At 46.1% G+C, this 15,131-nt stretch overlaps 1 protein-coding gene across 2 annotated transcripts; it reads left to right on the forward strand.

The window, feature by feature from the left end:
* Window positions 1-1,471: 1,471 nt before the first annotated feature.
* Window positions 1,472-12,320, forward strand: F3 (coagulation factor III, tissue factor). 2 transcript variants are annotated; one of them, XM_036189902.1, is made up of 7 exons: window positions 1,472-1,722; window positions 1,980-2,124; window positions 3,236-3,341; window positions 7,298-7,485; window positions 9,042-9,220; window positions 9,866-10,025; window positions 11,488-12,320. In XM_036189902.1, the coding sequence occupies exons 2-7, from the start codon at window positions 2,037-2,039 to the stop codon at window positions 11,613-11,615; spliced, it is 849 nt and encodes a 282-aa protein (XP_036045795.1). In that variant the 5' UTR covers window positions 1,472-1,722; window positions 1,980-2,036; the 3' UTR covers window positions 11,616-12,320. The 2 variants fall into 2 exon arrangements, with proteins under 2 accessions (XP_036045795.1, XP_036045794.1); XM_036189901.1 differs by lacking the exon at window positions 1,472-1,722 and having other exon boundaries at window positions 1,823-2,124.
* The last annotated feature ends 2,811 nt before the right edge of the window (window positions 12,321-15,131 follow it).

Genomic DNA, 15,131 nt, shown 5'->3' on the forward strand with positions numbered 1-15,131 from the left:
CATGTGAGTGCATAATCAAAAGTGCATGAATTACTGGATGCAATTGGTAAAGCTGTTAGCGTGCTCTATATACGTGCATAGGAAGGACTGAAGGGGTGTCCTGGCCATTTGCAGACTCCCCATCAACCTCATTTCACCACTGCTTATGTAAAAGGAAATCGAGCTCTCTACGTGTCTTCATGCATGTGTGTTTTAAGGAATAGCCAACAGGATATTTCTGCCTACCAACAATAAGTTCCTCAAACTGCGTGTGTTTTCCACGCCACTGCAGAACATTTTTGAGTGTCCGTGAATGGAAAAATTGATCATTCTTTTAACAGTTTGCTTGATGCAATCTTCCTTTGCTCCATCAGGAGTAGCTGGCAAGAGGGAAAGCCCCTGGAGTAGAGGACCAGATAGAGCTACGCTGTGTCGATTGGCCCGTGAGTCCACATGGACCTGCTGGCCTCAGGATTGGTACTGTAAAAGGATATCTTGGAGGTTCTTCTGCCCTGTCTGTTCTCAGATATAATCAGGAAGCCTAATCAAAGGCACTGGGAGTGTGACAACAGGTTAGTAATTTTTTACACTTCTCAGAGCCTACGAGGCTTTCCTAAGCTTGACTTTACTAAAGGAAGTGAAAAAGAAAAAAGTGTATGAAGCAGTGTTTCACAACCTCATGAGGGATTAAACGACCCTTTCACAGGACTCCCCTAAAACCACAGGAAAACACAGATATTTACATTACAATTCATAACAGTAGCAAAATTACAGTTATGAAGTAGCAATGAAAATAACTTTATGGTTGGGGGTCACCACAACATGAGCTGTATTAAAGGGTCGCAGGATTAGGAAGGGTGAGAAGCACCGGTACAAAGGAAGGAATACGTTGAAGAGTCAACAAGGAATGACGAGAACTCTTGACAAGACGTTGGATAACTACTACCAATACGACAAGTGACATTCTCAGACCTGACCAACTTCACAGCAAAACCTAGAAAGGAAGCAGGAAATAAGAAAAACCCAAGCTTGCAAGTGATACCTGTTTGTGGCAGGCCTCAAGTGACGGAGGTGTGCTTGAATGGGTGGGCTCCTGGGTCCGTTCCCAGCATCTAGAAAGGAAAACAAACAAATAAAACTGGAAGTCCAAATGGTATTTATTTATTTTTCAGTTTCGTTTTTTGTTTCTCTGTATTTTGGAGGAATTCCCTCCAAACCCACAGCTATCTTCCTCAACGTGAGAACCATCTTTCCTGGAACCCCCTGGCTACAGAAGTCATGCTCAAATTCTCCCAGGCTTTAAACCCCAGTTCCTCAGTCACTCTTTGAAGCTGGGAACGGGAACCAGGACCGGGTGGGTATGGGGAGGGGATGCCAAGTGGCCTTTAGGTCTAATCCAGGGCACTTGTCCATGGCAGACACGTGTATTTATTGCACCGCCCTGCACAATGTTCTGCTACCACTGGGGGCTCAGGCAGGGCCTAGAACTGCCCTGATTTATTCGGGAAGGTCCAGGGACCCTGATACATCTTCTGCTAGGGGCGGAGGCTACGTGGAAAGCCCAGGGAAAGTAAGGCTCCCTTGACTTTCAACTCAGGTCCCTCCAACGCGACTCCTTGCTTCTTCGCAAGCCACCCAGGCTGGTCTTCCAGGGATCGGCGGGGCAGCCTGGGTCTCCGCAGCACCTGGATCCGCCTGCGCCGAAGGGGCAGCTCGGTGCTCGGCGGCGCTGTTGAATCACGGGTGAGTCACCCCTTTCGGGGTCTCGGAGTTTCCTATGGGAGGAGGCGGGGCAGGGGTGTGGATTGACCGGGAGCCGCCCACCGCGAAGGCGAGTGACCCGGGCTGGGGGGCGGGGAGTCGCTGGCCTCCGCGGAGGCGGCGCGGGGTGGAGAGGCGCCGGTGGCCGCGCGGCCCTTTATAATGCGCCCCGCGCGGACCCCGGCAGCCTGGATATAGCCGGTACCCATCTCCCGCTCCCTCCGATCGCTTCCCCATAGCGCAGACCTCCGCGCCGCCGCCGAAGCCTCTCCACCTCCCACCAGCAGCCCTTGGACATGGCGATCCCCGTGCGCCCGCGCCTCCTAGCGGCCCTCGCGCCCACCTTTCTCGGCTGCCTCCTTGCCCAGGTGACCGTGGCTGCAGGTGAGTAGCACTGGTCATGAGGATCTCGTGGCGTACCAGAGACAGGCTGGCTGGGGGCTGCTGTGGTTTCTTGGGGGACCCCAACGTGTCCCGCCGCACCTGTGGACGGGATAGGCTGCGCTTGTCCTGAGGGTTTGAATGAACGCAGGGCGGGAAGGTAGTGGGTGCGCGATCCCCCCTGGCGTCTGTCGCCGCTGATGATGCCTGCTCTGGGCGTCCACCGCGGTTGCATAATGATCTAGGGTTCCCGCTTTGACTTTGAGGAAAGAGCTTCCTAGGAAGTTGTGCCCTTGAAGGTGGCGGGCCCGTGGGTCCGCTTCTGTCCAAGCCAGAGTGCTTTCTGCGGCTTGCATTTTGTCTTTGACAAGGTGTGCGCCTTCCCGCAATGAGTAGCCGCTCTGTGGCCTTCAGTTTAGATCTGATAGAAGCAACCCTGTTGTAAACTCGGGCAAGACAGAGTGCATATCCCACATCTGCCCGATGTTTGGGGTGAGACTGAGACGGAGGACCCGAGGACTTGCACAAAGAGACGTTAGTAACAGTATTTTAATGGAATGGCATCCCACCATGTGACAGGTGCCACGTGGGCCGCCCCTCTACCTTGCTGTCCGTGGGAGTTTCAGTGTAGAGATATTTTAGATTACAATCGGAAAGGTCAAGTTTGGCTTTTTTTTCGTTTATGCGCATTCCGGACTCGCCTCACGTGTGTACACTCTTTTAAACTTGTTCAAATGCTTCGTTGCTGCCTCTACTTGGAGCCTGACCACGTCAGAAGGGTCTGGGACTCTCTAGCACGGTGAGCGGACCTTGGGCGCTCCTTCCACGTTGTTATAAAGTGGGCTTTCCCTTGAATAGTTCAAACAAGAACTTTAGGGTCTTGAGCCGTTCCCACGGACTGCGATGTGGATGTTGCCAGGAGGAAAAAGTGGGTCTAGAAAAAAAATGGACACACTTACACACACACACACACACACACACACACACACACACTTCTTTGTAAGTCAGTAACGTTTTTGTAACTGACATTTAAAATGTGCTCCTTTTGAGGCTGCGAAAGTGTTTCGTGAACACAGAAGTGCATGTTATTATAGTTCTTTTGTGTTGTTTATAGGTACTCCACAGAAAGCGTTTAATTTAACCTGGAAATCAATTAATTTCAAGACAATTTTGGAGTGGAAACCCAAACCCGTCCATTATGTCTATAATGTGGAGATAAGGTAAGCTAAGTTAAAGACAAAAGGATAATATTTTTGCTCTTCCAGCTCTTGTGCACTAACGCCGACACTTTAAAGCTGATGTTAGGTGAGGCTATTTAGCAAATGATAGAGTTCTCATGGTGATATGCCGGCCACTGTCATGTCCCATCAAGGTGGAAACATTTCTATACTTTAAACTGATATGACAGGAGCTGAGGACGTACCTCAGTTCGTTGAGTGCTTACTTAGCACACTTAAAGCCCTGGGTTAGATCCCCAGTGATGCATAGAATTGACATGGTGTCTCTCAGGAGATGTGTACGATTAAAAATCTGCAGTCAGTCTTTGCTATACATATGGAGTTCCAGGCCATCCTGCAATACATGAGATCCTATATCAAAACAAACAAACAATAAAAACAAATAAATAAAATGATATCATGTCTAGTTATTTGGGGGAAATTATAGGAAAACTATTAAGTGCATTAAGCTTTAGAGGGGTGAGCCTGCTCACGCAGGCATTTAGATTATGCTTTGGGATCAATGGCGGCTAATCTCCTGTAAGCACCAATGTGCCTTTCCAGTTGCTAGCTGTCTAGACTGAGCTGCTCCTGGCATGTCAAGGGAGAGGTAGGAAGGATTCCAGTGTCTACACTGCCCTGAAGCCATGTTTGATTCATTCATCTATGGACTCTGTGAATCAAATTTTGGTTGTCCTCATGATCTTGGTGGAGGCCAAGTTCCTGACTCACTGAGCTGCTTAGAAACCACTGCTGGATTGTCTATATCCTTTGCTGTCTCAGGGCTGTTTGGCTCCTTCAAGCCTGTTCACCAATTGATAGCGCTCAGGAACAAGTAATTCAGCACTTGAAATCTAAGTATCGGGGTGTGCCACGTTTTCCTTTGATGGCTTTCACGTATTCTTGGCAAGCCTTTGGTTTCTGATAGGTTCAAGGAGATGTGCAAGGAACTTGGGAAATCGAGGCTGCCTGGTGTGGAAATCATTTTAGTAGCGATGATGGAGAGATGTAAGAGCGTCCCTGGCAAAAGTCAAGCATGGTTTTTGCCTCTGTGTTCTGCCGCTCCAGCTTGTGCCAAACCTTTTGTGTGGATCTTTCAGAGGACTCTCTTGTTTTTCAAAATCAACTCCATAACTATTGCCAAACCCAAAGCGAAGAGAACTTGAGTGTGAGCATGCATGCATATATGCATGTGTAGCTATGCATATATAGATGCAGATAAAGAAATTTCCTAATCTATAATTACCGTTGTGGTCCAACTTATCAGTTCAAAGGCTGGTGATATGGTTCAGTAGTAGGGTCCTTTTCTACCATATGCAAAGGCTTGGATCCCATTCATAATCAACTGAGTTGAACTGGTAATGGTGGAATTACCCCTGTAATCCCTACACACCTTGGTCATATGAAGCCCGAGGATTCTGAGTTCGAGGCTACATATATGTTCAAAGCCAACTGGAGCTACATAGTGAGACTCTGACTTGAAACAAATTAGACCTTGCCAGTTCATAGTCTAATAGCTGAGAGCTGTTAACAATTAATTTCCTTTGTGTAGACCTGGCATTGACCTTAGGAAGCACTTTCCTTCTAGACATGAAGATTAGGTTTGGGGAGGAATTGTTGTCTTCTAAATATATTGTCTTAATTGGAACAAAACTGGAAATGTAGCTTGGATTGACTTGATTTTTGAAATATTAGCCTTTACCAGCTGTAAGTTTGGGGCAATTTTAAGGTGGTCATTATTGAGATGAATAGAGCTCATGATCTGCAAACATCAGAGCTCAGGGCACAGCTCAGGAATGCCCTCAGGCTTGGGTATCCTACGGGTCAGCTTACCCTCCTCAGGCCCTTGCTTCTTGGCTGGTTGATCCTGGAAGCATTTCCATCAGCCAGTGCCTGAGACCTGAACTAGCCTTCACCCTTCCCAGGGGAAAGGGGACTCCAGGACTAAGGGAATCATAGTCTTTCTTCTCAATAGGACTGTTGCTCTGGGAAGCCAGGGACCTACCCTGACTGCTGCTTGTGAGTGCCAGGCTGCCTGGAACTGAGGTGTGCCACATCCTCAGGAGACTCTGTCAGTCGGATGCAAGGTTGGGAGGAGGGCCTCGCTCATCACTGCTTCTCCTGAATCTTCTTTATTTTCTCATCTCCTCCCTAAGGAGACAGCACCTTAACCAGGGGACCCTGTTCCCCACCTCCACCCATGCTGCTGAAGCTTGGCTGTGTGGTGTTGGCCCAAGGGCAGCTCTGTGGTACCAAAGCCCCTTGGCTGAGTCTCCATAGCATCTTCTCTGAAAATAGGCTCAGTGGTAGCTGGGAAGTATCAGAGGCCCAGCCTCAGCAGCATGCCATGACTTGTGCCATCCAGTCCATAGTGTGTGCTGAATTCTGGAGCTGAATTTAGAAGCATCCAGACACAGGTTCTAACTCAATTAGTGAATGTCTGTTTTCTGTTGGAACGCCTCAGGAGATGAGGAGGGACTTTTATTTCCAAATTTGGGGAGTGTTGCACTAACCTAGAGGGACCTTGAAGACTTTCAAAGTGGTTATGCTCTTAGCAGCCCCCAGAGGACCTTGCTGGAGAGCTGCCCTCTCGTTGACCTGCTGTCACAGGATGATGCAGGCCTCTGCTCTAAAGTTTTTTTTTCAGAGAGCACATGTTCCTACTTGTGAGCTGGGTGGAACAAAACACCCCATCTCTCAGTTGTATGTCCTCACCCAGAGCCTAGCCCCCAAACGACCTGTTTGTCTTATTGGTGGAAAGAAGCCATTAAGCTCACCATTGGCTTTTTATATAGAAAAGATGTCATCAAGGTGCATTTTAGTCATTCTGGATCCAAACAGCCTCTATACTTACCATAGAAGAAAATTTAAAAAAAAAAATACTAGAAGCTAAAATGTTCCTGTTTTAATGTGAGTGTGTAACTCTGAGGATAAAGGACATATGTACCCAGGTTCTTTCAATTTGGTTATGTTTTTGAAGAATCCACATTTGTGCCACTTCTGTGTGGATTTAGATAATTGAATCTCTATGTGACACCCCTGCTCATTGTGTCATATTCTATATCTATGTTGGATAATAAAGTCTATCAATAAGAGATTCCCTACGTGATTACATTCTGCCATGATTATCGTGGATGGTTAGTCAACCACTGACTCTCCTATATCCCAGATATTATGCCGGTCCCTTTGCACATGTTACCTCATTTGCTATCATTTCTTTAAGGTGGTGTGGATTCTTTTTAATGTGTGTGGTCATGGGAAGTGTGTATTCACCCTGAACGGGCAGCAGTCTCATACTCAGCACACGCCGAAGCCACGCTGCTTGGGAGAGATGAAAATCAGAACTCTCGGTCCAAAGAGAGCATGCATGTTCACAGCTCTCATAGCAGTAGGGTGGGGAAAAGAAAGAAGGATCTGTCCTCTGCCCTCGGAGGCTCAGACTTTGTTGAAATGGGTATTACCTGCATTGGCTTTCTCTGACCTTTGGAGAGGTCTGTTCTCATTCTTGCAGTCACAGTTGGCGTGTGGTGTGGTGAGGCAAACAAGCCTAGCTCTACCACCAGTTACTGAGTGACTTTGAAAGTTGCTTAGTGTCTCTGACCTTCTATGCTCACATGCATTTTTAAAAGGGGGCTGAAGAGATGGCTCAGTGGATAAGAGCAATAGCTACTCTCCCAGCACCCACATAGCAGCTCACAACTGTCTGTAAGCTCTAGTTCCAGGGGATCTGATACCCTCACACAGATACATATATACCAAACACCAATGTATATTAAATAAAATTAATTGATTAATTAAAAAAATCCAGCAGAGCCAGTAAACTTGCATTAGTGTATCAAATGCTCAGGCTGGGAAATGCCTCTTCAGGTTTCCCTGTGGCTGCCAGTTGGTAGCACAGAGCACTCTGATAGGATACAAGACCTTAACATCCCATTTCTTTTTCTCCTTCCTTCCTTTAGCTCTGGATCTAGTGACTGGAAAATCAAATGCTTCTTAACCTCAAACACCGAGTGTGACCTCACAGATGAGATCGTACAAGATGTGCACCGGATTTATCAAGCAAGGGTCCTATCTGTCCCACCAAATAACACTTATTTGGGGGACCCGCCACTTACAAATGCCCCAGCATTTTTACCTTACCGAGACAGTAAGTAGCTTGGCTTATAATGCCTTCATTCTTGGCCTAGCCTTCTGTATATTCTTGTGCTTTGTGACCCCTACTGGCCATTAGATTAAACATATGACTCTATATACAGGGAGATAGATAAGCATCTAATAAATGAGCTCCCACTCTCTGCAGATGTGGCAGGAGGTTCACAGAAAGTGAACTTGTGTGTTGATCACTGTGCCATCTACTGTCTACCCTCTGGAGGTTGCACCGAGGCTAGGGTTGTGGCTTTTCCTCCAGATACTCTATCACGATGGATTTTCTGTCCCTTCATCAGATCAGAGGTCCTAGTTGAGAATTTCCCCCAAACAAGCACAGGTCCACAGGGAAGCTCACTTGTGCCTATAATCTGGTGCGTTGGTTCCTCAACCAGCTGAGCTTCATTTGATACCGAGATGAGCCAGTACGTGCCAGCTCTGGGCCAGCCTCCCTCGGGCTATGTTTGAACGTGTGGCATGTATTCTTCCCTACCTTTGTCCCAGTGTGCTAGCCTAGTAAGGAAGTGCAGAGAATTCCCGCCAAGTAGGAGATTTGTGAGGAGGTGGGGCGGCTGTCAGGACTGTGGTTCAGAGGTAGACATTTCATAAGCACATGCAGCCTATTAGGAAGACTGAACTCCAATCCTCTTGCGAGGCCTGCTGGGTCAAACAAAAGTGTTGTATTTTTGGTGTTCCCATCTGTACCCTCTAACAGCACCGTGACGTGGATGGGTACAGGACAATTGACCAGAATTTTACTTCTGATATTTGCTCTCATGGTCTGATTGCCCAGGTGAATGTGCCTGAATTCCCAGGGTCTCCATTGACAAGCCCCTCTCTTCAGACTCCTTGTGTTTTTACCCATGTGTTTCTGCTTCATCTTCATGCAGGCTCACTCACAATCATTCTCCTCCCCCAGCACCACACACACACACACACACACACACACACACACACACACACACACTGTCCTTAGGCGTGCATAAAGTGAGGACTTATCTGACCATCACATACCCAGAGCACAGGAGGTAACTGGACCAGGAACCACTAGCTTAAAATGGATTCCTTGGTGGACCAGGGACACCTCTTGGGCTTCCCAGCCCCTAATTTATTGTAGCTAAAATATGGCAGCTTGCAAAACTGCATTGGATGATGTGCGTTCCATCATCCACACATGGCCGCCAAACTCTAGAAATATGGCTAATGCTGCCAAGATAAAATACATGCCAGTTTTTGTAAAATGTAAAATATCCATGAAGTGTTTATATTGATTGCATGTTAAAATGCTAATTTATTAATGGCCCTGTTGAAGCTTATTGTTAAGATTAATTCCACCAGCTCCTTTTCAGATCTTCTAATGCTGAAAGCTCTCCTTGTAGTTCCAGAGGATGGCATTGTTACGTGCTGTCTTGGACTCTAGACGCCCACCACGCCTTTGATTCTGTACAGATGTTCTAGCTGAACGACGGAGGCGCTGTCCATTGTGACAACTAAGTGATCTTTTCTTTGCATTGATTGTAATTTCCAGCCAAGGTGATTTATTTTCTTCCATTTCAGCAAAACTCGGACAGCCGGTAATTAAGAATTTTAAACAAGTTGACCGAAAACTGAACGTGACAGTAGAAGACCCTCGAACTCTGGTCAGACGGAACGGCACCTTCCTCACCCTGCGGGACATTTTTGGCAAGGAGTTGAGTTACTCACTCTTTTACCGGAGAGACGCGAGCACAGGAAAGGTGAGAGACTTTCTCATTCATCTTTATGCCTTCTTTTATAGACCCTTGATTCTCCACGTCCCGCTGCTCTCCTAGTTCAGATACAGAGGACTAGGGTTTGTCACGGTGGTACGGACGACAGGTCCTCCCTCTCCGGCCACTTCTGAGTTAGTTGCCTTGTGCCCTTGGGCGGGTCCTTTCAGACATTCCAGTCTCCCAACCAAGGAGCTGGACCAGATAATCTCCGAGGGCTCCCAGAGCAGGGAAGTGACTTATTAATTTGTGTGCGCATGCGTGCATGTGTGCATGCCGCGGTGTGATGCTGGGGATTGCTACCCAGGGCCTTGTCCACCAGACAAGTTCTCCACCACTGAGTTACATCCCTGGCCCCCAAATGTGTCCTCTTCAGTGACTCTTTTTTTTTTCCTACAGAAAAAGGGGCTGAACTGAGTTGGATGCACCTAAGTTGTACCTTTTTAGCCTTGGTGAAGGCATCCTTAGCCGTTATCAGGAGATACTGGTCAGCCCAGTAACTTCTAATCCTGTGTCAATGAGGTCTGCATAGACTTTGGTTAGATCCCAGGTTTCACCCTCCTCAGTGATTAAATAAGGGGAAAGAACTCGTGCTGAGCCTCGATGGAATAAGCACTCTTTATCTTTTCACAGAAAGAAGCCACTACAAGCACTAATAATTTTTTCATTGATGTGGATCAAGGAGGAAGCTACTGCTTCTACGTCGAAGCTCTGATTAACTCCAGGAAAATTAACCAAAGGAGCCCAGCAAGCATCACTGAGTGCACGGACCAATGGAGAAGTATAATGGGAGGTGAGTGGCCATGGCTGTCAGTGGCCTGGTTGGCTGCCCCACGTCAGAGCCAACATGTACCTCTTTGGTTCAAACGTTCTGGGAGAAATGACTTTAGGGTGTTTTAGGGTTTCCTTTGGGTTCTCTTTGGGGCATTTAGAAATGATTCCATGTGGCCCCCTTGGTTAGCAAGCACTTCCCTGGGCCCTTGCAATGGGTTCAATTCTGTGGGGCATTGGGTATGCAGAGCAGTTAGGACTTAAGTCTCAGGTCACAGCCATCTCTGCTTGTGCTCCCAGACATTATGATCTGGGGGCAGTGGCTTCTGGACCAGTTATCTCTGGACATGGCAGATATTTCAGTGCATCTATGATGGCCTGTTGCTACAGGGTGTGTGTGTGTGTGTGTGTGTGTGTGTGTGTGTGTGTGTGTGTGTGAACACACACTCTGGGTGTTCAGTGTCATGCCTGAAAGCCTGTGGCTATCCCTCTGGGCCCCACAGAGAAGGGGCTCTGCATGCTACCAGGGAAGAAGCAGCAGGGGACAGGAGCAGTGGCCTGGCCCCTGTTAAGTTTCAAGTTATTATGTTAAGGCAAGTAAGCTGGACTCAGAAAGACTAATACCACAGTTTTCTCCTATATGTGGAAACCTATATTTAAAATTATATACCTGTGTGTGCTTTTGTGTGTGTGTGTGTGTGTGTGTGTATGTGTGTGTGTGTGTGCAGGTCATGGAACTAGAAAGAGGGCCATGAGAGAGAAGGGTAACTATAAGGGGGAAGGTAATGGAATAGATGTGATAAGAAAGTACAGGGGTGACCTATCTAGGGGGAGGAACTGGAGAAAGACAAAAGGGTATGGGCGTAAGGGATGAATGAGAACAAAGTCTAATTACATGCATTTATGAAAATGCCATCATTAAACCCATTACTTTATATGCTAACCTAAAAATAATATTTTAAAATGCAAGAATACATTGAAGCATTCTGCCTTCTTACCACTATTGACAGAAAGTTCTTTCCATTGGGTCCACACCCCTCTGGGCCAGCTCCTGAACCACAAGCCTCCAGACTCCCTTTCCTAAACCTCTATCCTGTGAGGTATTTTCTCTAGAAAGCCTCCTTGCTACACCAGCCAGCTACAGTCCCCCATCTCCTGCACCACAGTGGACCTCCTCTTTGCCCTGCCCATTCATCTTCTACTATGATCTTGGCCACATTTCCACTGCCCGTTCTTCACCCGACTCCGGGGGTCTTCTCTACCTAGGAACATAGGGTGACTCATTCAATGCTACAGCCGTTGACAGTTTCTCTCCAGCATGTGATGCTGGGTAATTCTTTCTTAACCCAAGAATGGTAGAAAGAGTGGATAGAAATAGACTTCAAATTTCAGCAAAGCAGGATGGTATAATTTGGGGTCACGCTCACCTGTGAGTGGGATTTGAGCCTCCAAATTGACTTTGTGTCTTTTTTTTTTTTTCCCAGAAACACTCATCATTGTGGGAGCAGTGGTGTTCGTGGTCACTGTCTTTATCATCCTCCTGTCCATATATCTGTGCAAGCGCAGAAAGGGCAGAGCTGGGCAGAAAAGGAAGGAGATCTCCCCACTGTGAGTGGCGGAGAGGAAAGATGCCACTCACTTCCGCATGATCTGCAGAGCACTGTTACCAAGACCTCTGATGGGAACAGAGGATGTGGAGCATGGAGCTTGAAGACTGACTCAGAAAGGCTCCCTGTGACCTGACACTCCAGCCAACGCTCTGAATCCAACACTACCATTTGTCACTTTAAAATATACTGAACGGTACAGACTGGTTGACACTACAGCGTCTTTTGCACAAACGCTTTAGAACATATTCTATGCTCAGGAAGACACTAGGTCATCGGGGACTTTCGGAAGAGCCTTGGAGAAGCGATTTCATAGGCTGTAGGACAGTGCAGTGGAAATTGGTGGACTTTTCTAGCAGCTGCCCTTTTGTAAAGTGGTATGTGGTTTATTTGTCTCCCCTTCGAGGTACTTTTGGAAGTTCAAAGCAACTGGTAGATTTTCATATTAATGTGTTAAATGCAGGATATTTCTGCTTGGGGCATCTTTCTGATATGTTACAATTTAGCACTTTAACTGACAATGGTGGGGATTAAACATTGATAGCCAATTCTATTTTTATAAGACTACTATATAAAGAAACTACATTGAGTTTTAAGATTTAAGGTACTTTAAAGTGTCCATGGTTAACCTTGCATATATTTATATAAATTTTAAAGGTTTTGTATGTGGGTTTTTCTATGTATATAGCTTCTATTTGTATATATTGAAATAATTTATTTAATATACTTTTATAATAAATAAAGGCCATTGGGAACTGAGACTATTTTATTTATATCTTCCATTTATTTTTTACTACTTGGTATTTGCATTAGGTGACTTTGCTGCAGTGACACATGATCCTAAACTCTTAATGGCTTACCACAGTGTACAGTTTTCACTGACACCATATTTGTGAGTCTCGGGAAGACGATGGCTCCTTATAGTGTCTTCTCATTGCAAGACCCCAAACAAAGCAGAGATCTCTATTTGGATCAGAGCAAAGGTGAACACACACACACACACACACACACACACACACACACACACACAAACACACACACACCAAAACCCAAACACCAAACACATAAACCCAGGTTGCTGCGCCTTCAATGTTTAAGCCACTTTTTAAAAAAATCACTATTTAGGTCATAATATAATCACATCAATCCCTCCCTTTGACCCTTGGTCTCATTCCAACTCATGGTCTTAAAACTTCTGGTCCATACTTTGGTTCACATGGCCAAACAAGTCATGTGACCAAGCCTGACAAGATTTGACCTCTGAGAAGGACCAGAAGTCACAAATTGATGGGCAGGGATATAATCTTACAGACAAGGAAGAAAATGCTGAAATCCAGTACAGACGAGAGATTTCTCCCCATTGTCACTCACTTGCATTGTGGATGAGGCTAAAAGAGGAAGAAAACTGCTTTTGACTATTTATTATCTTGACAAAATTAGAAAGATCAGAGAGGGAGTGAGATGGAACGGAGACTGAGAGCTCTTTGTGGGTGACTACTGAGTTTAGCTCTTGGTTTAGACCTCATTTGAGGAGACTAAGCCCAAGGACTTGGTCATGCTGAGCTGACTTGGTGCCTTCTAAAATGGAGAGACTGAGGGAGATCTTCACATGCAGCAAACTCTGCAGTACAGAAAGAAGATTGGAAGCGGATGAAGACGCAGGTCTGAGCTGGCTGAACCACAATCCTGCTTTGGCTTTCCTCTGGAAGGTTGGGGAGCTGCCAGCGGCCCGTCTAACCTGGTAAGCTTTACTTGTTTACTCAATAACAAACATGCTCAGTTGCCCACTGCAGGGGCTGAGCCTGCTTGCACCCCTGCAGCGTTGGTTAGAGCAGCAAAGGGCATGCCCAGCAGTCCAGAAAGAGAAGGGCCAGGCTTGGGTTCACGTCCTCAGAGAAGGGTACCTTTGCCCTTATCTTGAGTTTCTGCTCACACGTCTTGCCGAGGACAAAGAGCTCCATGTACCACATGAAGGGCAAAGCAGGCTGCAGGAGCTTGTGCCTGGCCCTGCCTTTCTCTGCCAGGAATAATTATAGCATTATGTAATTCCCTTCCTTCATAATCTAAGGAATTTGAATTATCCACAGACTGAAAGCAGGTCTGAATATAAATAAGGTACCTAGCTGTTCACAGAGAGGAAGGCTTCCCAGATCTGATGAGGCAGTAATGCAAGGATCAGAGGGCTCCACTCCAAGCGTTAACCACTGCGCGCAGCCACACCCCTTCTCATTGCGGACACTAAACAGCTGCTCCTTGATCATCCCTGCCACGGGCTCTACAGCTGAAACCAGACACCAGGATTTGCTGCCCTCTAGTGGGCCAAACTGAACACCTCCTTGCCTTACTACGTATCGATAAAGCTTACTACTAACTAATAAAAAGAACTTACGTGCTTTCTACAGATATTTTTCCCATCTTAGTTTGGCATATACGTAAGAAACTAGAATTTGTAAACTCTGAGGACAGTGACAGCTGATGGCTCTTAGTCTGAGTGCCTACCTCTTAAATAAACAATACTCTTGTTCCATCAGGAAAAAAACCTCGTTTCCAAATGCCTACATGATCTAAGACATACGCATTATATTCCTCCAACTGTTGGCTTCCTTTTTTTTTTTTTTTCATTTAAGCTTTGATTTAATACTGTGGGATTAATCCCATTTAAAGAGAGAAGCTCTCAAATGACTATCATGTAAATTTGTTTATCGCAGCAGGAACCCTCACTTAATTTTACACAAAAGGATGATCTAACTGGGTGGTGCACATGGATGATCAGGGTAGCAAGATAAGAAGACAGTTTTGGGATGTGACACAGACTTCTGAAATATGCTTTACCACAAGTCCCCACCATGGACTTTTCACGGGACCTATTGTAACTAATTATTTCAGTAAGCTGGAGCGGGAGTTTCTGTTCTCTGTGACCAGGTTTTCTGTTCCTTGTAGTCAAAAGCACCCAAACTAACACTATATAATCATCAATCATGGAGGTTAAGAATAAAGGAAGAAGCCACCCATGGTGATTTAAATAAGAATGGCCCCCATAGGCTCATGTGTTCCAATGCTTGGTTCCCAGTTGGTAGAACTGTTTGGGAAGGATTAGGAGGTGTGGCTTTGCTGGAGTAGGGTGTCACTTGTGGTGGGCTCTGAGGCTTTAAAAGTCCAGCCCATGCCTTTCTGGGCTAGCTCACTCTCTCTCTCTACTCCACGCTTGTGAATCAAGACATAAGCTCTCAGCTTCTGTTCCAGCTCCATGCCTGCCTGCCTGCTGCCATGCTCCTCACCATGATGTTCATGGACTCTATTATTCTGAGACTGAGACACAGTTAAATAGTGCTTTGTCACAGCAAATGAAAGAAACTAAGACAGCACCTATAATGAAAACTTAAGAGGCAGAGTACTAATGTAAATAAATTCCATATCCAGGAGTTCACAACTCTCTAAATACTTTGCCACTGAAATAATCTTTTTCTAGCATGACATCCTCCTCATTTGGTTATTCGTATCATAATATAAACACACTATTT

The sequence above is a fragment of the Onychomys torridus genome, chromosome 6 (assembly GCF_903995425.1).
Source record: "Onychomys torridus chromosome 6, mOncTor1.1, whole genome shotgun sequence".
Lineage (NCBI taxonomy): Eukaryota > Metazoa > Chordata > Mammalia > Rodentia > Cricetidae > Onychomys > Onychomys torridus.

Excerpts from the sequence above, each read along its gene's own strand:
- F3 (XM_036189902.1), top strand. The coding sequence starts at position 2,037 with ATGGCGATCCCCGTGCGCCCGCGCCTCCTAGCGGCCCTCGCGCCCACC. Across the intron at positions 2,125-3,235 it reads CCAGGTGACCGTGGCTGCAG|GTACTCCACAGAAAGCGTTT; the intron begins GTGAGTAGCACT and ends TGTTGTTTATAG. Across the intron at positions 10,026-11,487 it reads ATGGAGAAGTATAATGGGAG|AAACACTCATCATTGTGGGA; the intron begins GTGAGTGGCCAT and ends TTTTTTTCCCAG.